The sequence below is a fragment of the Astyanax mexicanus genome, chromosome 17 (assembly GCF_023375975.1).
Source record: "Astyanax mexicanus isolate ESR-SI-001 chromosome 17, AstMex3_surface, whole genome shotgun sequence".
NCBI lineage: Eukaryota > Metazoa > Chordata > Actinopteri > Characiformes > Acestrorhamphidae > Astyanax > Astyanax mexicanus.
The window spans coordinates 33,056,325-33,079,733 of NC_064424.1; the positions used below are offsets into that span (position 1 = coordinate 33,056,325).

General features: G+C 39.9%; 1 protein-coding gene across 7 annotated transcripts in view; it reads left to right on the plus strand.

Annotated features, from left to right (window-relative positions):
* znf462 (zinc finger protein 462) overlaps positions 1-21,319 on the plus strand; it is a 108,414-nt gene extending 87,095 nt beyond the window's left edge. For 6 of the 7 annotated variants that reach the window (XM_007230616.4, XM_007230612.4, XM_007230617.4 and 3 more), the window contains exons 7-13: positions 36-233; positions 9,485-9,779; positions 13,308-13,444; positions 14,371-14,594; positions 14,993-15,344; positions 15,458-15,596; positions 17,442-21,319. In XM_007230616.4, the coding sequence (XP_007230678.3) occupies positions 36-233; positions 9,485-9,779; positions 13,308-13,444; positions 14,371-14,594; positions 14,993-15,344; positions 15,458-15,596; positions 17,442-17,658 (1,562 nt within the window). In that variant the 3' untranslated portion in view covers positions 17,659-21,319. Of the gene's footprint in view, positions 1-35; positions 234-9,484; positions 9,780-13,307; positions 13,445-14,370; positions 14,595-14,992; positions 15,345-15,457; positions 15,601-17,441 lie in introns of those variants that run through there. The other variant, XM_015607579.3, reaches the window with a different exon arrangement.
* The last annotated feature ends 2,090 nt before the right edge of the window (positions 21,320-23,409 follow it).

Here is a 23,409-nt window from a genome sequence, read left to right on the forward strand (position 1 = left end):
TAACCCCTTTGTGCTGTTTTTTTTTTCCTGGTTAGGTGAAAACACCTACAAGTGCATCTCGTGCTCCTTCTCAACCATGACCATCAGCCAGCTGAAGGAGCACTCTCTGCGGGAGCACGGAGAGGCGCTCACCCTGCCCAGGTTGCGTGCTGGAGCCGCCCTCCGCACCACACGGCCCAGCACCAGCCCCCACTCGGACCCTCAAGACGCACCAGTTGATCAGGACTCCAATGGTAAGAATGGACATGCTTCACCTTTCATGTGTGGAGCACATGGGAAACAAAGCTTGTTTGATGTGCAAAAGATGAAAGCTGTGGGTCTTCAGGACAGTCCAGCTGTGCTTTTCTTTACTCATATCAACTTCACTGATTTGGGCACCAAAGTTGATAACGTTGTGGCAACACCCTAGCAACCACCTAAAATGACATATGAAATGGTTAACAAAATATTAGCAAGCACTGTAAAAAACATAGAAAACCTTAACAACATGTGCAATACCATATCAACCATATATCAATGCTTTAAAAAACACCTGAAAACATTCTAGCAAGTGAAATATCATAGCAACCACCTTGCAGTTCCTTAGTGACTGAGTAACTACAGTATATTCTAGCAACCACTAGAAATGCCATAATAAACCACATAGCAATTTTTGCCCTAGCAATCACCTAACAATACCCTTGTAACCACCCAAAAAAGGTCACACTCTCTAATATTTTGTTAGACCGCCTTTAGCTTTGATTGCTGCACAAATTCACTGTGGCATTGTTTCGATAAGCTTCTGCAATGTTTAGGTTAAAAGCAGTGTTGCAATAATTTTTCACCAAGATCTTGCAGCATTGATGATGGTAGAGTCTGACCACTGCACAAAGCCTTCTCCATCCAGCACATTCCAAAGATTCTCAATGAGGTTAAGATCTGGACTCTGTGGTGAACTCTAAATCCATGTGTGAAAATGATGATCTCATGCTCCCTGAATCACTATTTCACAATTCCAGCACCATGAATCCTGGAATTGTCATCTTGGAATTTGCTTGTGTCATCAGGGAAGAAAAAAATGAATTGATTCAGGAATAACCTGATCTATTTTCAGTATATTCAGGTTGTTAGCTGATTCTTCCTCATTCTTTCAGCACATACTGTTGCTGAACCTAGACCTGCAGCGTCCCCAGATCATGGCTTAGTTAAATCCAGGTGGCAACTTTAGTAACCACCTTGCAGTATCTTAATGATTACTTAAGTGTTCACAGAAATATCATCGCAACCACCTAGCAAAACCTTAGCAACCATTTGCAATAACATAACATTAATAATCAAGGAATGCCTTAGTAACCACCTGCATTACATTAACAACCAACTAACAATACTCTAGGATCAATCACTAATTTGGTTTTAACGATGTTTATTTGAGTTTTCACTAAACTGCTCTTTTAAAGGCACACTATGCAACCCCTGGTTGGTTTTCTTGTGAGGCTGTTCCTCCGGTACTTCCTCTAAGCCATGCGTGATTGTTTTGAGCATAACAGATTGGCAAACATAATGGAAATGGGTTTGTATTCAGCAACAGACCACATCCATAAAAAAATAGTTGAACAAACACCTTTACAAACATTGACTACCATTGTAAAAGCACAAACATGCACAGAAAGAGAGAGAAATCATCCCAGTGTTAATTACAAAAAGCCTTTTAGCTCTGGCCAATCGGAGAAGGCTGGCCTGAGGTTTAATTTTTCTGTCGAGAGCTATTTTCTTGTTCCTTACTGCTTCAACATGGGCTTTCTCTGTTTTCTTGCTGATCATAAATGATTAACCTACATGTATACAGCTATTACCATTGTGATAGTAGAGCTGCTAGCAACTAGCCTGCCTCTCGCTCTCTGCTGGGGGTGTGTAGCTAATATTTGCCCGAAAGCAAGACAGACTCTCGTGATGCCCGAGACTTGTGAACCTGTGGGCGCAGGCCGAGGTCTCCTGAACTTAGCAAGCGTGTTTTTTTTTTTTTTTTTTTTCAAAAGGACAGCTGAGAGAACCTGTAGTCACCCATTTAAACATGTATGAACAGTATGAAATGGATTAATTAACTATAAAAATGTTGCATAGTGTGCCTTTAGGTCTGGTGGGTTTACACTGAAAAAGTGTATTTGAGTAGTAGTTGAAGTAATGAAGAATTTTGAATGAGAACAAGGTCAAATCTATCTGCTCTAATACTTAAACAAATTACGTTATTGTTACTTAAATACCACAGAAATATAAGAACACTTAACCTGATAAGATCATACTAACTCAAAAGCAATTATTTGAGATACACACTTAGATAAGATCAACGTTCGGGCATAGTTTGAGTTAAGTTGGATTGATTTAGATGTGTTACACTGACAGCAGTGATTCATTTCCGTAAAATATGGTAACTATTAGGATGTTTCTTATGTTTAGGATATGTAGTGCCTATCCTATTGGCTCTTGCACCCATATATTTGCATACTGGGTGTCACCCCCACCTTTACTCACCATTCATAAGCAGCTATTCCCCAGGCTACTTTTTCTTATGTGTACTTTTAGTATGTAATATGTCACAGCTGCCTAAACTCAGTGTTGAAGGCTATAAGAGCAAGTTAACCTTTTTCTCTGCTGCAAAGAGTGACCTTATGTTTTCTGAATGTCACAGTGGTCACTCATGCAACATTACGATATCCATACCTGTTACATGTTAGATTTAAGAACATTCTAGAAAGAGAAATACCATAGCAACCACCTTGCAGTTCCTTAGTGCCTGAGTAACTACAGTATATTCTAGCAACCACTAGAAATGCCATAATAAACCACATAGCAAAATCAGCTGCAGTGCTATATCAGTCATATATTATTGCCCTAGCAATCACCTAACAACACCCATGTAACCACCCAAAAAAGGTCACACACTATTTTGTTGGACCGTCTTTAGCTTTGATTGCGGCACAAATTCACTGTGGCATTGTTTCGATTTTTCACCAAGATCTTGCAGCATTGATGATGGTCCTAGATTTTGTGCTTGCTAAAATTTAAAGGAACAATTAATGTATTTAATTGGCCATTTAGCACCACACCTACCAAATATTACCATCCAAGGACTGGATCCTGGATTGAAGGTCCAGATGTAACAGAGTTCTTTGAGTACTATCAACAAATATTAAGTACAGATAACTTAATTCCCTTAAATAGTTTGTGCTTAGTTCAGTGTCTTATTAAAGCTCAAATTATTTATGTTATTAACAGTTATTATTATTTATTATTTAAGTTGCATTATTGCAAACTGTTAACTTGAAAACAATCAGATAATTAGGTCGAGCTGACTTAAGGTAACTGTGTTCATTCAACTTGTTAATCTGATTTAGAAAAACTTAATTCAATTATGTGTTACCAATTGAAGCAATTTATTTAAGTTGGTTCAACAAATCGCCTTTTTCTGTGTAATGAATAACAGTCAATAGATAGGAACTTGTTTATTTGCTGCCTTATCTGATTGAAAGTGTTCGAAAATATGCCACCTAATTACAGTGGTGTGCAGTGAGGCCCTTCTAACCCTTCAGAGAAGGGGTGACAATAAGTGCATGTAAAAATTTACATAATTTCTAATCAGGAAATATCTATAATAGCTATTGTAAGTATAAGGACTTATTTTATAAATTAACTAAACTAAAAAACAGCAACGAATTCAAAGCATTAGTCTGTGTTTTTCAGTTGCTACAGGACTCCTATCTGACTGACAGTGGTACTGACCAATTAAAGCTTTTTAAAATGGCTTCAGCCCCTTGTGTCTGCTCGTGGACTCTTCTCCTGATTTTGAGAAGAGTGTAGTAATGAGTCTATTAGCAAAGTCGCAGGACAATCTAACCAATCAGATTCATGATTTTCACTCTGGGGCGGGGCCATGGCTGTCCTTGCTGAAGGGGTACGTGTTGATTAGTTGTAAAACAGCGCGCATGCTGGATTAATTTATTAGTTAGCTAACTATCACGGAACTGCGACTGTAAATCAGACAGATATTGTGTCACATCATATTAAAAAGCCCTTTTAAACGCTGCCCTTCAATGTGAAACTAATCCACAATAATAGGCTGCGTGACCGGTGAGTTTTTGTGTGTACTTAATGTTTTGGCTGCCCTGGCAGACTGTTGTCATACAAATGAATGAGTGATATTTGTTGAATGGCTGTACTTGTAGGAACATTAAGCATTGATTGTTGGATCTATTGTATACTTTTGTGGTTTGTAGCTGTATTTGTGGGCTGTTAATGTTTGTTAAGTTCATAAAATTCAGTCAAGACAGAGAATATGTAGTTATTGTAATTTTTATCTATGTGTCACATTTTGGGGGGGCGGATGGTTTGCAGAAGGGTTACCCACTATATTCATTGCACGCCACTGCCTAATTATGAGCTGTGCTGCACTGATCTCTGACTCCTAGTATGATCAGTTATTGATGAATGTTGCTAAAGGTAACAGTAGCATCATCTTCCAATTCCTGTTAGAGACAGAGTCAAAAACACTTCATATAAAACTGCTCCAATGGTTTTGTTATCGTGATAACTGTGACCTCAGCTTTAGCGATTCATTAATTACGCCAGCATTAAAAAAAAAACAGCATGGTAAGTTTGTGTGTAAGCCCATCATGCTGGAGTAGAGTAGCAGCTTGGTCATTTACACCGGACTCTGTCCCAGGCTGCGCTGTGGGTCCCCGCTGGGTTTAAATGTTGGACGGGTATTGGGCTGTTTTGCGCTGTCTGCTGCTTTCTAGAACGTTCCTGGCAGCTGCTGGGCTCTCTCTGCTGCCGCTGGCACGCCGGGGCTTCCCCCGGGCGTATTCGAAGCGAGCACCACTCTGGAATGCACTGCTAGCATTTTCCAGAGCAGCAGCAGCAGCAGCGCTGGGGACCGGCCGGGCCAGGACGAGCCGCTAGTTATTATCAGTGTGAGCCGAGAGATGCTGAATTTATGCTGACGGCTGGTTAACGGGAGAGTTTATCAGAAATAAATGCTTAGGATTGTCAGTCAGCTACATTTACACTGCAGCTATGAGGCTAATGTAGCTAACATGTATTGGAAGCTTATGCCTCACTGATTAGCATGGAGCTAACTGCATAATTGAATCTTCCCACATTCAATAAAATACAGATAATATTGAGTTAAGCTAAATGGTGCAGTAGTTATATTTTTGCTTCTGAAGCTCAATAGGATCAAATACAGAACCAGTCAAAGTACCAGTACATAGTCATTCAGACTATGAAGGAACACCTGAGGAATCATGTAGTAACTTAAAAGTGTTAAACAAACCACAATGAAAAATGTGTGGTTTCTGAGGCTGGTAACTCTGATGATCTTATTCTGTGTGCAACAGAGGGAACTCTTGCTCTTTCTTTCATTGGGTGTTCCTGATAAGAGCCAGTTTCATCATAATATTTTTGATGGTCTTTGCAAATGCACTTGAGGATACTTTCAAAGTTTTTGAAATTTTTCGGATCGACTCACCTCATTTCTTAAAGTAATTATTTCTAGTTCCCACCATAATATGTATTAGAACGTTACTCAAATAGGGCTATTCACTCTATACCAACTCTACCTCTTCACAACTGTACAACTGATGCTCTTCAACACATTAAGAGGACAAGAAATTTAAGCTTTTTTTTTATTTAACGTAAGAGAACGGTATTCCGTACACATTTTCGGTATTTTCCGCGTTTGAGTGGATATTATGAAAATACCCGAGTTCAAATAGGCTGCAGTGATTAGCTAAACTATGGAATATCTGCCTAGCAACCAAAATAAATTTTGATTGGTTACTTTTGGACCAATAGTTTTAAAGAAAACCCCAAAAAACTGACCTCAGTCCTGTCACCAGTGTGCATCAGTATTCCGTACACCTGCAAACAAACAGGCAACGGTGTTCCGTACACCTCAGATTTCCGCTCGTGGTGGCTGTATTTTACAAAAGTTCACCACCTATAACATATGAGCTTAGACTGACATAGAAGCTTAGTAAAGTGTTTGTCAAATGGATTTGATAAGTTGTCTATGAATTGAAAAAAAAAAATGTGCTGAAGCTGCAGCACAAAATCTCAGCTGTCTGTGAGTGGTGATGTGGAGCTGGAGTAAGCTCGTTTTTAAAGTAAGTTATAAACTATGATTATTAATTCCTCAATCAAATATTACAACGGATGCTGTTAGTTGGATGTTTTAACGTTGCATTTTGGGTGAAATGTGATGTTTAAAAGTGGGTAAAACCTTATGTGAACTAGTCGATAAAGTTTTCCCCACCCCCTAGCCTCAACGTTGTTAACCCTTCCCCACCCACCCGTTTTCGGCGACGCGGGCAGTTCCTCCCTACCTACCGGAATTTCAAGAGAAAACACAACGTGGATGGTCACTGACCTGTTTTAATGGAAAGAGGAAGGATTGACAATGACCCCAGACTATATTTCAAACATAACAATAGTTTATTATTATTTTATTGTTTAAATGCTCAACTGTATGGAATACTGAAGTGTACGTAATACCGTTAAATGCCAAGATGTGCAAAACTGTCATCTAAGCAAAAATAGCCTATATAAAATATAAAACATATTTTTTATTTACTCAATAATTACATATGTTTCCTTTATAGTTGGGATGACTTTTGTATTAATCTACAATACAGAACATGTTTAAATAATGAAAAACCCCTGAATTTAACGTGTGTCCAAACTTTTGATTGGTATTTCATATTTTGATTATTGCCAAAATGCCAAAACGTCTTCTGTGGTTGAATTTCTTACATCATCTCTGTTGGAGGCGGGGCCAATTACAGTAAGACTTTTCTAGAGTAAGAGTCCTCAACCCAAATCTAGATGAGGTAGCTAGTTGCGCTTGCACCCCAGCCACCGTATCACCTGTATTCACTAGCTTGATATTTGAATGTACTAACCTGTGTGGAGGGTGGATGGTGTGTTGTGTTCTGAAAGGGGTGGTGACACAGTTAATATGGGCGGGATTTTGCTGTCGGAGGTTTGAGATGCTTTGGCGTTTACACTACAATAATAATGTGCTCATATGTGTCTCTCATCACCTTCAAATGTGGTTTGAGGGATCAGATTATGATTAGTCCTCAAGACGCACTGTAACTTGTTCACACTTGTACATTTTTCTGGACCCTACTGATTAGATCACCAAAAATACGTTGTTATAATATCGTATGATAGCAAACGTATAATAAAACCCAATTATTTCTTTAGTATTATGCTAACATCGCATGAATAAAATCTTGTGATAATATTGAACTCAATAGCTACTCAAGTATTAAAATAGTACTTTAATGGCATTTTTTGTCATCGGTTAAAATGGACTCTTGTTCGCTTGTACCATTAGTGTGGTTTGATTGAGCAGGTGTGAAAACAGTAACCGCACTCAGGTTCGGATCAAAACAACCTGCTAGTGGAGGTGGTCTCGATGCGGTTCCAAACGAACTCTAATATATTTATCTTTTAATCTCTAATATATTAGCCAGAACGATAATTACCACATATGAACAAACACTGTCTCTGCTCCATGCTGTTTACATGCCTGGTGTGTGCAGCGTTCACTACTCGCAGCCGTGCGACTCCATTTACTACATGTAGTGTTCTTTGTTAAAGCAGATCTGGAACACAAAATCTTCTTTCTATATATTTTCTTTCTTGCCCTTGCGACAGACAGCTCTGACCAATCAGAGGGCACAGTGTGCTTGCATGGTTTATTAGTGTGTATTTTGGTGCGTTTAGGTTTATTTCTGTGTGAAACCAAACCAAACAGAGGGAACAAACACTCCAAGTAAACAAACTCATCAACTGATCTGGACCAAAGAAAAAAAACTACAGGTGTGAAAACCTGTGAAAAAAAAAGTATTGTGATATTGTATCATAGCTAAAGGTATTTTTAATCGTGACATATTTTGGCTCAAGTATCGTGTTATGCCTCTAGCGATATCCACGCCTACTTAGAGAGTGTGAAATGTATTGCTGTGGGTTTTGAGTCAGCTGTTGTAGGATTCCTCTCAGATTAAGGTTATCCGTGCATTTGCTGATATTCCGCAGTCCTGCCGTGTCGTTCCAGGTCCCCTGTTCTCTCCACTGCTGTTCCCACCAAAGTAGATAAATCACCCCCGTGAGTGGAATATTAAAAGCGCTTGCTCATCTTCAGTCTTCACTGAGTGATGTGTTGGTGCTGCGAGTCCAGCGTGAGCTCAAGGAGGCTCAGGCAGGGTTCCTCTTCGCTCTGCAACGTGAGATCTGCATTTTGCGCTGATTTCAGCGCTGAACATTTTATCCGCTGAGGCCTGCGCTCTGCTGATAGATTGCACCACAAGCATGCTTTATTGATTGAACGGGCCTACGCTCAGACAGCAAGCCAGGTCTAGTGAAGTAAGCATGTGAAGAAATCCAGTTTTTTGGTGGGGTGAGCAATAAAACAGAAAAACAGTTACGCCAATGGCAGTATTTGTGCTAAAGTGAGTATGAAACGCTTTGAAATTAAGCTTTGAGCAGCTACTGCTTCAAGACACTAGGCGGCATTGGCATCTAGTATCTCTAGAGGAAAAAAGAGGAGATGTCTAGCTATTTACTGCAGCAGACACCAGAGACATAGTCAGCGGAGTTAACTAGCACTATCACTTGTAGTTTATTTGGCATAATTATGTTTCTGTTGTCGAAACACTTATTTTAACATTTAAAAACGAATGGATTAAACCAGATAGGAAAACTTCTGGTATATAGTCAAGAGGAAGCCATTAAACAAAGCCGAACTGCTTGATTTTTTGTACCAAGAATGGCATAAGGCCACCCAAAAGCAGTGTGCAAGCCTGGTGGAGAGCATGCCAAGACACATGAAAGTTTAAGGTCTGAAAGGTGCTATTTTAACTATTTTGGTTTTGTTAATATAAGATTTCTGTTTGGACAGTTATTATTGGTATTTTTGATTATAACTAGTGTAAGTAGTAAGTAGTGTTTGCCCTTGTGGCTGTATCAGCTATTGTTGAATGCTGTTTTTTGATGCAGTGCTGTCCAAGGAATCGTAAATCGCAGGTGTTCAGCTTAGGCTTGACTTATTACGTTTTTTTTTTTTTTCCTGCATAGTTTTTTTTTTGGAGATGTGAGGTTTTTGTATAACAGCAATATTCTTAATAATATTTTTTTTAATTAATAGAATAGTTAAATAAAATCAGTATAATCAGTATAATAGTCCAATACAAGTAAAAAAATGTATTCCAAATAAACCACATATGTACATATTAAACCAGAATGAGCTTAAATATCACTTAAATTACTTATTTTATTGACATTGTGCACCGTTTTAATCCTGTATAAATAGAACCAGGACTGCTTTCAGCTTTATATCCGATTTAGTTCATTTTCTGAAACGTGATGCAGAACCAATGTGAAACACCTTATGTACTCACCTCTCTTTCTCTCTCTCTTTCCCTTATTCTCTTCTGGTTTACAGAGCCGATGGGGTATCTGGAGCCTCCAGATGTTCAGCAGCAGTTGACTCACTACCAGCTGGCGTCTCGCAGCCAGGCCCCTGCTGTGCCCTGTAGCCCCCCAGGCTCTGGGCCCTCCCCCACGCTGGCCCTGGACTCCCCAAGTACTGTCCCGCTGCGGCCTGATGCCATCCTTACCTGCGAGTTCTGCGAGTTCAGCTCTGGCTACATGCAGAGCCTGCGGAGACATTACCGCGACCGGCATGGCGGCAAGAAGCTCTTCAAGTGCAAAGACTGCTCCTTCTTCACCTGCTACAAGTGAGTACCATTATCTGCTGCCTGATGATCTAAATCTGAGCTGCTTCGGTTCTGATAATGTGCAGTCGAGGGATTTCTGCTTACTGCAGTATTACGAGCAGCAGGTGGGACCTGGATTATTTACCACTTTATTAAAGCTAGGAGGGATCTGGTGAAGTGAGGTTGCACAAAAGTAATTAACATTAGATCATTACCAGGTTCCTTCACTGCCTTGCATCATGCTGAGTGCATGGGAGAGAGATGACCTCCCTCCTAACCCAGAGACAGAGAGAGAAACAAATTAGGGTTTCCGATACTTCTGGACACTTGGAATCAAAATCGCTGACCTCCTGCTTAAAGCCAAAAGTGGCAAGATGGCTACTCACGATCCACTATGTGTTAAATATATGAGTTCAGTATGAGCAGCAAAGGGTAGAACTTTCAGCGGGTGTTGTTTTTCTACACTAGGGTGTGTCTTGAAAAGAAGAAATGCTGTCTTGATGCCTTGCTGCTTAAATGATCTCACTAAGAAGGCATTCTACAGTGTCTTATGAACCAACAGATAAAGTCCTGCCCTTCAACAAAAAGAGCCATTCAGTTTGCTGGTTGTGCTGAGACTGAAGATGCGGAGATCTGCGCAAGTGCTGTAGCCATGACAAGGCTAAAAATGAGGATGTTTGTGCATTATGGAGACAAGCACTATATTGCACTACTATATAAGCACTACTTTATTCTCTCTCTCTGAATATACATCTCTGACAAGTAGGAGCTGTATAACTACAAACAAAAAACAATTACTAAAGTAGCTAAAACTAGAAAAACCTATGATTAAGTGTTAACAATAAACTTACACCACTGTAGTAAAGTATAAAGAATGTTCCCACCACTACCAATCTGATTTATCATCTGATCTCAAAAACACAACAGTAAAACAAATAGAACCTGAACATACGCCCAGGTATGGTGAAGAATCGATGCCAAATTAAAATGCAATTACTGCAAATGTAAGTAAACAGCCGTTTTTTTTATTGTATGGTGATTACATGTAAAATGTTTATTCAAAAGGCAGAACAGTACAAGGTAACAATAAAATGTAATGTTTAATATTAAATGTTGTTTCAGCATTAAAACAATAACAGACAATACTTCAAACATATTTCAACCACATTTCAATATTGGAGGCCTGTTTTCTGAGAGAACTAGAGGTACAGACACAAGGGGGCACACCTGAGTGAGTCCTTAATGAATGAGTTCTTCTGAAGCTTTTGAGCAAAATCATAATATATAAATATTACTGCTGAAAAGTGTACTCATACTCATATGAACTCCAGATCTAAATCTTTTAATCACTCTTTGAATGTTACTTCAGCATCAGCTCACCAACCAGTCAGCACCGAGTAGTAGTAATGTGTGTGCTTGTTGTAGAAAAAATTTTTTTTTTTTTTTTTGCTCTTTTATCAAAATTGTTTATTCTGCTCATGAGCTCTTCTAACAGCATATTCTGGATGAGTAGTTGGACACTATTCTTAATTTAAGATTTTTACCTGTTAACTCTATAAACTGGTTCTGACACTAAATCTACTAGACAAGAAGGAGGCAGACATCTGTTCACTAAAAACAGCACAGTGTTAGGACAGTTTTTTTTTTACCAAATACTATTAGCAGAGTAAGCATGTGTTAGCTATTTATAGTTGGCAAAATAGGTTGGTGTTTTTTTATGTGGAAGAGTTTGCTAGTGCCAGTAACTAGCTAGAATTAGTAATTTTAGCAATATTTATGTTAGCTTTTTATTTCGAAAGAAAATTCAGCTGGGGTTATTCTCAATTATTTTCAGCAAAATTAGACAGTTTCAGTTGGTTGTAATTAGCTAGCAGGGTTAGCTGGAGTCATATGATTCAGTATTATATTTGGATAGTGTCAAGTTTCAGTTGGTTGTAATTAGCTAGCAGGGTTAGCTAGAGTCATATGATTCAGTATTATATTTGGATAGTGTCAGCCTATTTCAGTTAAAAAAATATCTAGAGCTAGCAACCGTTTTTAAAATAATTCTTTGCTAGTGCTAAACTAGCTATTTTCAGTTAGCAGAGTTAGCTAATGCTAAAGTTAGATATTTTAGTTAACAACATTATACTGTCAGTTATTTCAGTTAGCGGAGTTAGCTGGGGCTAGCGCTTTTTTAATTAGCAAAAGTAGCTTAGCTAGATTAGATATTTCAGTTAGCAACATTATAACTTACTGTCAGTTATCCAAATTATCTTTTTCATTAGAAAGGTAGCTAGAGTTATAAAATTCACTTAGCAACATTATATTGTCAGTTATTTCGATCAGCAAAATTAAATGGAACTAGCTCTTTTCAGTTAACAGATTTAGCTAGAGTTAGTTTGGTTAGCAACATTATATAGTCAGTTGTTTTCAGTTAGCAGAGTTAGCTAGAGTAAAATATTTCCGTTAGCAACATTATATTGTCAGCTATTTCAATTAGCAAAATTAGCTGGTGCTAGCTCTTGTTAATTAGCAGAGTTAGCTAGAGTTATTTTAGTTAGCAACATTATATTACATGGTCAGTTGTTTTCAGTTAGCAGAATTAGTTAGAGTAAAATATTTCGGTTAGCATCATTATATTGTCAGTTATTTCAATTAGTGAAATTAGTTAAAACATTTCTGTGCCTCTTTAAACTGAAATGTAACTAACTCGGGAGAACTGCCACCCAGAGAGATGGAGGGATGCAAGGAGAGAGAGAGCATTCTTCCTAAAAAAGTTTGTATGTTGTCTACAGGTGGTTATTTTAGATTTATTGTAAATGTGTCTTAAAATGTAAGGAATACTGAACCTCCCTTGGGCTGTTGGGACGACTCAAAGCAGGCTGTGGAAAACCTACCTTATTTTTAAATCCAAAACTTTACCTTAATTGTGTCCAATAATATGATGCATATAATAATAATTATGTCTAATAATGAATATCACATACTCGAAAAAATAGTTCTATGTTTTGGGACAGTAGATGCTGTAGAAACTCCTGTACAAACAAAGCAAAACACTTTAGGACATGAAAATGCTGTGGTGTAGAAGAGTTACACGGCAGGTTTAGGGTTGGACTTGAGTGTGTCCCTCAGTAACACAGGGAAAAGGGAGCTGCTTTTGGATGTGTTTATTGTGTCCACTCCCAGGTCAAATTAAAGCTGTTAAATGGACGCCTCCAGAACACGCTGGAGGCCTGTTTGCTCTGTGGTTAGAGTGGAGGTGTTAATTTAACCCTGCTGATAGTGCTGTGCAGAGTGTTCACTGCTCAGACTTCATCATCCTCTCACTCCCATCACTTCACCTTCCAAAGATGTTCTGATTAAAGCTGATACACAAAGATGAAACAAAACATTATGACCACCTGCCTGGTATGTTGTTTCACCAAACCAGCGTCCTTTAAGTTATTTGAAGGTGGTCTGATGATTTTTAACACCAGGATGTTGCAGCTGATACTGTAAGCTTCCATTAGGCTCTTTTAAAGTCTTTTCCACTGAATTTATACAAGTCCTATCTTGTGTCTCGCTCAGGTCTACCTTCACCATGCACGTGGAGGCCGGACACGCCAGCACTCCTGAGGAGGGTCCGAAAGACCTGCGCTGCCCCTTCTGCCTCTACCACACCAAATACAAGACCCACATGATCGATCATATCATTCTACATCGAGGTAAATGCCCAGATAAGATTAAATTATTCGAATATCTAAAGCTCTTTCTATACTATATACTGTTGTATCTGTATAAAGATACAGTACAGGTTTGAACACAATTTCTCATTCAGTGTTTTTCTTAGATTGTAAATAAATATTGACGTGATTTCAGACTATGAAGGATCACATAAAAAAACATGCAGTACCTTAAAAGTGTTATTCAAACTAAAATAATCTGTGAAGCATTTAGGCAGCACACTTCAAACCAAGGGGTATAAGAATAACTGGCATCATGGCGGCACATGGCATAACTTTCCTGTTCCACCTTAAATGGTGTAACAGATGGCAGGGGCTGCAGCATTTAAGGCGGAATAAAAGCTAATCAAAGCTAATTTCAGCTCCCCATTAAAGATGAATAAAGGAATGGACAATAATAAAAAATAAACCCTACCTATTCACAACACAACTTATGATAAACCTATGGTAAACACATAACATATAATAATAATAGTAAATAGAATTATAAATTTAAGTAATTAACTCTTGAAAAGATCAGCACAGCTGTTAACTGAAAGCCATTCCAAGTGACTCTACCTCATAAAACTGACTGACAAAAAGCAAGATGTGCAAATCTGTCATCTAAGCAAGAAGTTCTACTTTGAAGAATCTAAAATATAAAACATATTTTGGTTTGTTTAACACTCAATCGCATATGTTTTGCCTCATAGTTTAATGATGTTAGTAATAATCTACAATGCAGAACATTTTAAAATAATGAGAAACACTGAATTTAAGGTGTCCGAACTTTTGATTGGCACTGCATGTATGTGATCATAAGCTGCAGAGGTCGTAATGAAGACTTTATAAACTGTAGGGTTGTGATGAAGAGTCATTACTGATGAATGTAATACAACTTTCCCTGTTTCTTTCTCTCTTCTTTGCAGAAGAGCGAGTGGTGCCACTGGAGGTCTCTCGATCTAAGCTGTCCCGTCACCTGGAGGGTTTGGTGTTCCGCTGCCACAAGTGCACGTTCACGTGCTCGAGCGACGAGAGTCTGCAGCAGCACATCCACAAGCACGAGGACCTGAAGCCATACCAGTGCCAGCTCTGCTACTACGACACCAAACACCGGGAGGAGCTGGAGAACCACTTGCAGGATGAGCACAAGGTCAGACCACAGACTCCGAACACGCACTGTGTTCAGTGTCAGCTGTTTATTATTAAGTTACCACTATGAATTATTCAGTATTATATCACAGTTAGTTTGGACCCTAAAATGTGATTGGCTGAGAGGTGTTCTATGAGTGCCATTATTAGCCGGTAATGCACTGTAACCGAAGCTCTCCATGTATTACTCCATCATATACATGTAACCTAGCAACAATGCAGCGCTTACAAGCCAAACAGTGCAGCAATGACACTATTTTAATTATAGCACTCCTTCTTGTGTATTATTGTTTAATTAATTAAGAATAACTCACCACCTTCTTTCTCAGAAGATATCAAAACTCAAACTATGACCTCAGTATCACAACTCTAAAGCTCTGTGCATTGTTGAATTACCAGGTGATTCGTAACTTTGAGCTGATGGGCCGGGTGAACCTGGACCAGCTGGAGGCTCTGCAGGAGAAGATGAACTGTCTGAGCAGCGCTGAGGAGGAGTGCGAGGAGATGGATGAAATGGCGCTTGCTGGTGAGGAGGTGGAAAGGGTGGAGCCAGTGGCGGTTCAGGAGGAAGAGGAGCGTGTGGCTGTCATGGAAGAGGAAGACATGAAGGCTGTTGAGGAAGAGGAGGAGGAAGCAGCAGCTGTTGAGGAAGAGGAGGAGGAGGAGGAGGATGAGGGGATGCTACAAGAAATAGCAGAAACAAAGGAGGGGAGGAAGCAGGAAGAAGAGTCAGATACACCAGAGGCAGCCGGTATAAAAGCAACCACACACACACACACACACACACAAAAAAAAACTTTTCTGACTGTTTTTTTTCCTGTGTTTTCTGTTTCTGTGTTGGACCTTATCCCTGACTGGCTCCAGGTGTTCCTATGGTGACCTCTCCGAGTGGCAGCAGTAGTGGTCTGGCATCTGGTGGCGAGAAGCGTTTCCCCTGTGAGTTCTGCGGTCGATCCTTCTCCCTCAGCTTAGAGTGGGAGCGCCATGTTCTCCGCCACGGCATGTGAGTCTGTCTCTTACAACTCGATCAATCAATTAATCAATCAATCAATCAATAAACAAATAGATATGTAATACTTTACAGTAAGGTTCACAAATAACAGTAATTATGGCAAAAAAAAATATTGCTAAATGGTTAAGTAATGTCTCAACTAATTATTAATTAACACTAATTAAGACATTATTAAACAATACAAAATTTTAATCATCAAGAATATTGTAAATAATTGTGAATCTAGACATAATTTAATACATTCAGATGATTAATAATGGCTTAACTTGTGCCCATGTGAGTAATAATGAGTCGAGACATTCTGTCATAAGTACTGTTAATTTGTATACCCTTACTGTAAAGTGTTAAAAATAAATTTAAAAAATGTCCAAAAGTGTCCAGATGCCTATTTTAAGAAATTAGTTCCATCACTTTGAGGTCCCCCATTGTGTTTAATTATTTAGTGACATGCAAATAAATTTTTTTGGTTAGAAAAAAATTATGTTAGAAAAAAAAACCCTGCTTTTAACATTTTAACGAATTAGTATTATTAGTTTGATCGTTAAAACATGTTCACACGTTAGGTAACACCACTTTATGATGCTTTATAAAAACCATGTCTCAACAATCAGCAGCCATAGTATAACTCCTCTATGCAGCTGCCTAGCACTCCAAAGAAAGAATGTATGCCCACAAAAGCAGAAAAAAAATGTATATTTTTTTCCATAAGTATATGGTGCTCTGTTGTACTGTGCACAGCATCTGCACAAATTTTGTTAAATAATTTTCTTTATTTTTATTACTATATTCAGCATTAAGCATTGATTGTATGTAATAGACTAAAACAGGAGTGCCTTAGAAGAACTATTTTTCTTTGTTCTACTGTGGGACACACCTGCATTCCAAAGAACACTATACAGCTCACAAGTGGCCTGACCAGCTGAGCATGTAATTGGCTCAGACATCAGGAGGTGGCAGGTTCCTGTCCCAGTGATGCTATTGTTATATGGTGCAGTATGATGATGTTCAGATCATATTAGCTCTAAACCCAAAACCTCCCAAGATACTTCCTATTTAACTTTAAAATCAACTTTTAAACTTTTAAAAAATCAAATGATCCATCAGACCAAGGTGCTGTTACTGTGATCTGAGGATCTCTGGTTCGAATTCCAAATTGTGCTGCTTGCCATCAGCAGCCGGAGTCAGAGAGAGCACAATTGGCCATTGGATGCATTGGAGTAGCCTTTAGTATGTGAGTTACCCTGGGCTAAGCTTTTCAAAATAAAGGTGCTACAAAGGGTTTTTTGAGCAGTGTCATTTTTCTTTGTTGCTCTGCTCTGCTAGGGAGTCAGATTCTGGCAGGGAGACAGAATTCAGCACAACACCTGTAAAGGCAACTCACCAAATTGATAACACTTCATCACCTAACACACACCTAGTGTTAAGTATAGGGAGACTCCTGTCACTAAACTGCAGTGTGAAACCAAATCTAACCGGATCAAATGTACAAAATGTAACAAACTTTAGTCCAGATTTGTAGCACCTTTTGTAGCACATTTTTAAAACGAAGATCCCTGGATGAGTTGGAGTTGCAGAACTGATCATCCAACACCAGTTCCTGACCTCCCTGATGCTCTCAGGGCTGAATGTAATCAAATCCTCCGTAAAGCAATGTTCCAACACCTACTGTGAATCCTTCCCAGAAGAGCAGAGGCTGTAACTGCAGCAAGAGAGGACAATCTCACAGCTAATACCTCTGATATCAAAAGAAACGCTGGAGGACTTTTGGACATGTACTGCCAGAGCTAACCTGACTTTTATTCACTAACCCCCAAACCTTGTTTTTATCCCATTTAGGACTTTTAACAGCAGCAGGACGGCCACCAGCCCCACCCCTGCAGTCGGAACCACCGGGCACATGACCATCGGCCTGGTGCCCGTGTCAGACATGGGGCTCGACCTATCTATGAACAGCATGGAGGCTGAGAGAGCGCATCATTTCGGCCAATCAAAGAGTCAAGCTCAATTCGAGGAGGACGACAGCGATGCCCACGAGACCAAAAATGATCTGTAGGATTGTAGAGTTAATTGGTGTTGAAGACCCATTTGGCTTTAGACCATGTGACATGGTTCAAGATTTTTTTTCCTCTGTGTTGTTGTTGGAAAAACGAAACGTAGGCTGCTTTTCACGGACACTTGATTTGAAGAAGAAGAAGAAGAAAAAGAAGAAGAAGAAGAAAAAAAAGAAAAAAGCGAGAACTCTTCATGGTTTGGAGCATCGTTAGATTTTAAGTGTTAAACATTGATATATAGGTTGTGTTACATCCTAGCTGTTTGTTAAATTTGCTGATCCTTAAGAAGTGTGACTTGGTCCCATAGGACAGATGCTAATATATTGGTAACCAATAGTTGAGGAAACTGTATGGGCTCCATTCAGGTCAGATTGGCAGTTCCTTTCGCGCAGACTACCTTCACTAGCCCCATTCGCTTTTGCACCAGTATAAACTAAGTCACCTTGATAATATTAAATATTATCTTATTTAATATGTAATATATACATATGATTTTCCATATTATCATTGGCTTTGTTTTTAATGCCAGTAAGTGAATTTTACATTTTCTTAAGAAAATATTTAATTGGCACATTTTGAATGTAATAAAACGTATGTGTTTTGTATTTATTGCTAAAAAAAAAAAGGGCCTGGCTGATATATCAAGATAATTTTTCAACAAAAATATTGCAGGTTTTGTGGTTTTTTTTTGTGACAGTTGAAGAGCTGATTGTGTTTGTAGCACTGCTAAGATTCAAACTCACAGTTTGTCAACCATAAGTCCAAAGCTTGCAACTGTGGAATTCTCTCGGGTATGTCCAAAGTGCGCCATGTTCTAAAAATTTGGAATTCAAACTCATAACCTTCCAATGACCCCAAAAAACTCAACTTTATTACTGTTTAAGTTTAACTTTATTACTGGGAGCTTGTGGAGAGTATGAACACTATACAGCTCCCAAGTGGACTGGCCAGCTGAGCATGTAATGGGCTCAGACATCAGGAGGAGGCAGGTTTCTGTCCCAGTGATGCCATTGTTGAATGGTGCAATATGATAAGGTTCAGGTCATATGGACTTCAAACTCATAACCTCTCAACATCCTTTCTATTTAACTTCCTATTTAAAAAAGAAAAATAATCCAGCAGACCAAGGTCCTGATACTGTCATCTGAGGATCGCTGGTTCCAGTTGCAAATCATGGTGCTTGCCATCAGCAGCCGGAGTCTGAGAGAGTATAATTGGCCCTGCTCTTTCTAGGTGGGTTAATGATGGCATTTTCTCCTCACACCAGTCCTAGTGTGCTGTTAATCAGCACAGACGTCTGTTGGCTAAAGTATCAAATATTGGGATCTGATGCTTTCCCAATGAGTTTAAAAGTCTTTTGGAGGAGGCAAGTGCTAGTCTTCACCATCCTAGTGTTGGAAGCATTATTGCTAGTGATGGGGGAGTTGGAAAATTGGATAACTTCCAAATTGGTTAAAATAGAAATAGAAGTAGAAATAAATAAATACATTATTAAAAAGTTGTCACAGCACTCTGTTGGCTCTGTTATCAAGGAGTCGCAGGTTCTATTCCTGGTGATGCCACATGCAACTTAATCTCTCTGGGTAGGAAGGACAGGTCTCCCCGTCCCCACTCTGTTATGTTAGTTGACATTATTATTGAATTAGTGTTCTCCTCCAAGTGTGTTAAGCTCCAATGGTGTTCGGTAATCAGTGCATTGTGAAAAGATGTGTTGTGGCTTCAAGTGTTTTAGAGGAAGCGCATGGTAGCCTTCATCCTCCCAGCACTGGTAGCATAGTTGGGGTTGATTGGGAGAGTCCTAGCTCCTAGGGAAAAATATCAGTCAGGCCCTAAATTATATGTCACATCACTGTTACAGTGAGTTACGGACTGATTCTGGATCAGCTCTGAAGCTCCGCATTGTTTTTTATAGTTGCACATGAACACATTAACCCTCCCCCCGCCCCCCTTCCTCACCCTAATGAAGGTAGTTCCGCTCCTGTGGAAGACAGACTCTGTAATCTGACCTGGACGCTGACCAGTACGGTTTCTGTATTTTTACATTTTTAGCCTTGTGTTAATTTTCCTGTAGCTGAATTCCTTCAGGAATAGTCGCCATCTTATTTATCTGTGTATCAGACGTTTGATTTTTAAACACGTTTTTAGTCGACACTGGCCCCAAAGTTTTTTGTAGCAAATTGCTACTGTAGTTTTTTATATTATTTTATTTTATTTAATTTGATTTGACTTTGGTTTTGTGCTGCTTTTTCAGGCATGTTCTGCACTCCCTCATGTGTACCTGCAAGCTTCTCTCCGGACTGTTCCGCAAAAAAATAAATAAATAAACAGTCGCAAAGCAAGCACCGACAACTTCTAGCACCTTCGGTTCAGTTCTGGTGCAGTGCGACCTTTGACCTTTCACAAGAACTACGCCGGCTCTTTTTTATTGTTATTCCGAGCAGCTAACCCCGACACTTTATTTTCTTTCCCTGGGTCGACGGAACCGGAGCCGAGGCAGGTTCCCGTCCGTCACCCGGAAGGCCTGGCTGCGTGCCCGTCCCTAAAGGGGGCGGAGTTTAAATAGGGCACAGATTGTATGGCGGTGGATAGAAGTTGCTGCTCAGATACCCCAAAGCCTTATTCGACGTGCATTTGTGGTTTGAATGCTTTTCTTCCCGACGCCGGCGGTTGGCGCAATAAAGCCGACGTCACGAATCTCAGCACCAGTAATAGAACAAAACAAATCAATTGACCAGGAGCCATGAAATCACAGATAAACGCAAAAGGGGGCGGAGGGAAAGTCTTCTCGGTACCAAATGTGTCAGCCTCCCAGCGGCCTCCCAGCAGCCCTCCACACGATTGTCCTTCCCGACTCCTCTTCTCGGCGAGAGGGGGGTAGAGACCCAGGTGCCTCCAGGGTCCTCTGCATGCAGTCTTTTTTGCAGCCATGTATAGAAAAGAAAAAAACCTTCTTGTCAAGTGTTTTGAGACTGTGGTGTTTCAGAAAGGAATACTGTACTCTTTCCTTTAGGTGTCGTCTTCATATTTAACAAGAAAAAAGAAAAACGGTAACCTTCTGGGTTTTTTTTCAGATCTCCAATGTTCAAAGCTGTTGTACGATGTCTGGTTTAGGAAAAAAGAAAACAAAAAAAAAAACAAAAACAAAACGAAAGTCCTCTTTTTGTACCTTTAAAATATAAAAAAAAAACAGTCCTGAGGGGGTGGAGGGGGTGGGTGGGTTTATCGGGTGCTCCTCATTTCCTTTATAAGGACTAGCCTAACCTTTCTAAAAGACAAACCCGTTTAAAGAAAGAAAGAAATAAGCTTTTGGGGCGCCGGCTGACGACCGGCGTTCCCGATTCGTAACACACTGGATACCTGTACATATGATTTCGAGTTTTTTTGTTTTTCATTTGTTTTGTTTTGTTTTGTTTTGTTTGTTCGTTTCTGTTTGTTTCTCTCCTCTCTTCTGACTGTTCGGAGTTCACCATAGTTCGACTTACAGTAGCTCCTCTTCATCTTGCCTTTTTCCCCCCCTGTGAAAGCCCACTCCCTGACGATGGGTTTGTGATGTTGACTAGAATGGTTGTTTACAATTTTATTCCATTTATTTCTGGATATTCTGTAAATATTGTAATTCATTGTTTTTTTAACTTGTTAATAAAGTTATCAGATAACAGCGTTCATCGTCCTTCCACAAGTGCTTTGCCTTCCCAAAGTGGGGAAGAAAGAGAGAAAAACAAAAAGACGAAACCGAAGAGCCACAATAGGATTCCATTCCATTTAATTCTACATTTGAAATTCATCTGTTGCCGTAGAGCCGTCCCTGGTGGGGCCTTCAGACGCGGACGCCCCGGCCCAGGAGCCGCCGCCTCTTCTCATGCTCATCACGGCGCACTGGTGAGGAGTAAGAGGATAAGTTCTTAAGTAAGCGAGCTCCGGGGAAAGCCAGTGGCAAAGAAAGGAAATAAACAAGGAATGCGCACTTTCAAGGACAAAGTGTTGCAGATGGTGGAGACGCCACTGTCGAACGGAGATAAAGCAGCAAAATTAGTGGAGTAAATTTGACTGGGACTAAAAGTATATGCTATTTTCTAATACATCACTGTTCTGGTCTGTATCCAAAATTATGCACTTTGCACTACATTTAGGAAATAATGATTTGGGGAATAATTTGTGTTCACTGAAGTTGTGTCCTCAATCAGTATTCATAAAGCCAGCCAGTCAGAACTAATTAGCCATGTCACGCAATCAGCACTCACTAGCCACAATGCCAGGCAAAGAAGCAACCACATAATGTCAGCCAATCAGCACTCAGTAGCCATAATGCCAGCCAATCAGCACTCAGTAGCCATAATGCCAGCCAATCAGCACTAAGTAGCTATAATGCCAGCCAATCAACACTCTGTAGCCATAATGCCAGCCAATCAGCATTCAATAACCATAATGGCAGGCCAATAAGGAATCAGCAGCCATAATACCAGCCAATCAGCACTGAATAGCCATAATAATAGCGAATAAGTACTTAGTAGCCAAAATGCCAGGCAATTAGCACTTATGACATAATGGCAGGAAAACAAGCAACCAGTACCCATAATGCCAGTCAATCATCACTCAGTAGCCATAATGCCAGTCAATCAGCACTCAGTATCCATAATGCCAGCTAATTTGAACTCAGTAGCCATAATGGCAGCCAAACGAGCAACCAGTAGCTATAATGGCAGGCCAACAAACAACCAGTAGCCATAATGTGAACCAATCGGCACTCATTTGCCATGATGCCAGGCAATCTGCAACCAGTAGCCATAATTCCGGCCAATCAACACTCATTAGCCATAATGCCAGCCAATTAGAACTCAATAGTCATAATGGCTGGCAAACAACCAGTACCCATAATGCCAGCCAACCAGCACACAGTAGCCATAATGCCAGCCAATCAGCAACCAGTAGCTATAATGTCAGGCAAACAAGCAACCAGCAGCCATAATGGCAGCCAATCAAAACTTGGCCAGTAAAGACACTAGCAATTCTGCTGAAGTAAAAGCCTGAGCTTGTTTGGAAGGTATATAACTGTGAGTATAAGGCTTTAAAATTAGGTCTAAAGTACTGAAACATTTGATGTTCTGTTGGTGAGGAAATTTTGGACTCACTGCAGAGCGCAATCTAGTGTATGACAGTCCTGGAACAAATTCTTAAGTTCTCCTCTTTAGAAGTTTATTCTGGCAATATGCTCTTCTACTTCTTCTACCAGCCATTTATCTTCTTCATTCACCTCCATTCACACAGGTCTCACTAAAGAGCGTCCTCTGGAGTGTGTTAGTGATTTCTGAAAGAACAGGAGGAATGGGAACAGAACCGGCTGCTCCTAAACTGGCTCTGATATCACACGCTGAATCTGACGCCTCAGCTCTTCCCGTCGCTAAGTGTGTGTCCACCTCAAGGTCAGAACCCTCAGCACGTTTTCACTGACCACTGATTTAAAAACCTGCTCCGGGGCTTCAGAGGACAGTGACAAAGCCTGATGTGGACGGACACATTGATTTTCCACACACACACACACCAACATACACACCAAACACACACACCTCCACTGCCTTCAGTCACAGCTTTTATAAAGCGACGTGACAGACAGTCATTTAGACCATGAAAAACGACAGGCGGTCGTGTCTGATATCCACAACCCTCCTCCACAGCCCCCCTAGAAGAAAGACTGGATGCACAGAAGAACAAGCTGATGTGACCTTCAAGGCTTGTGGAAGCAGGTTAAGCTGGCA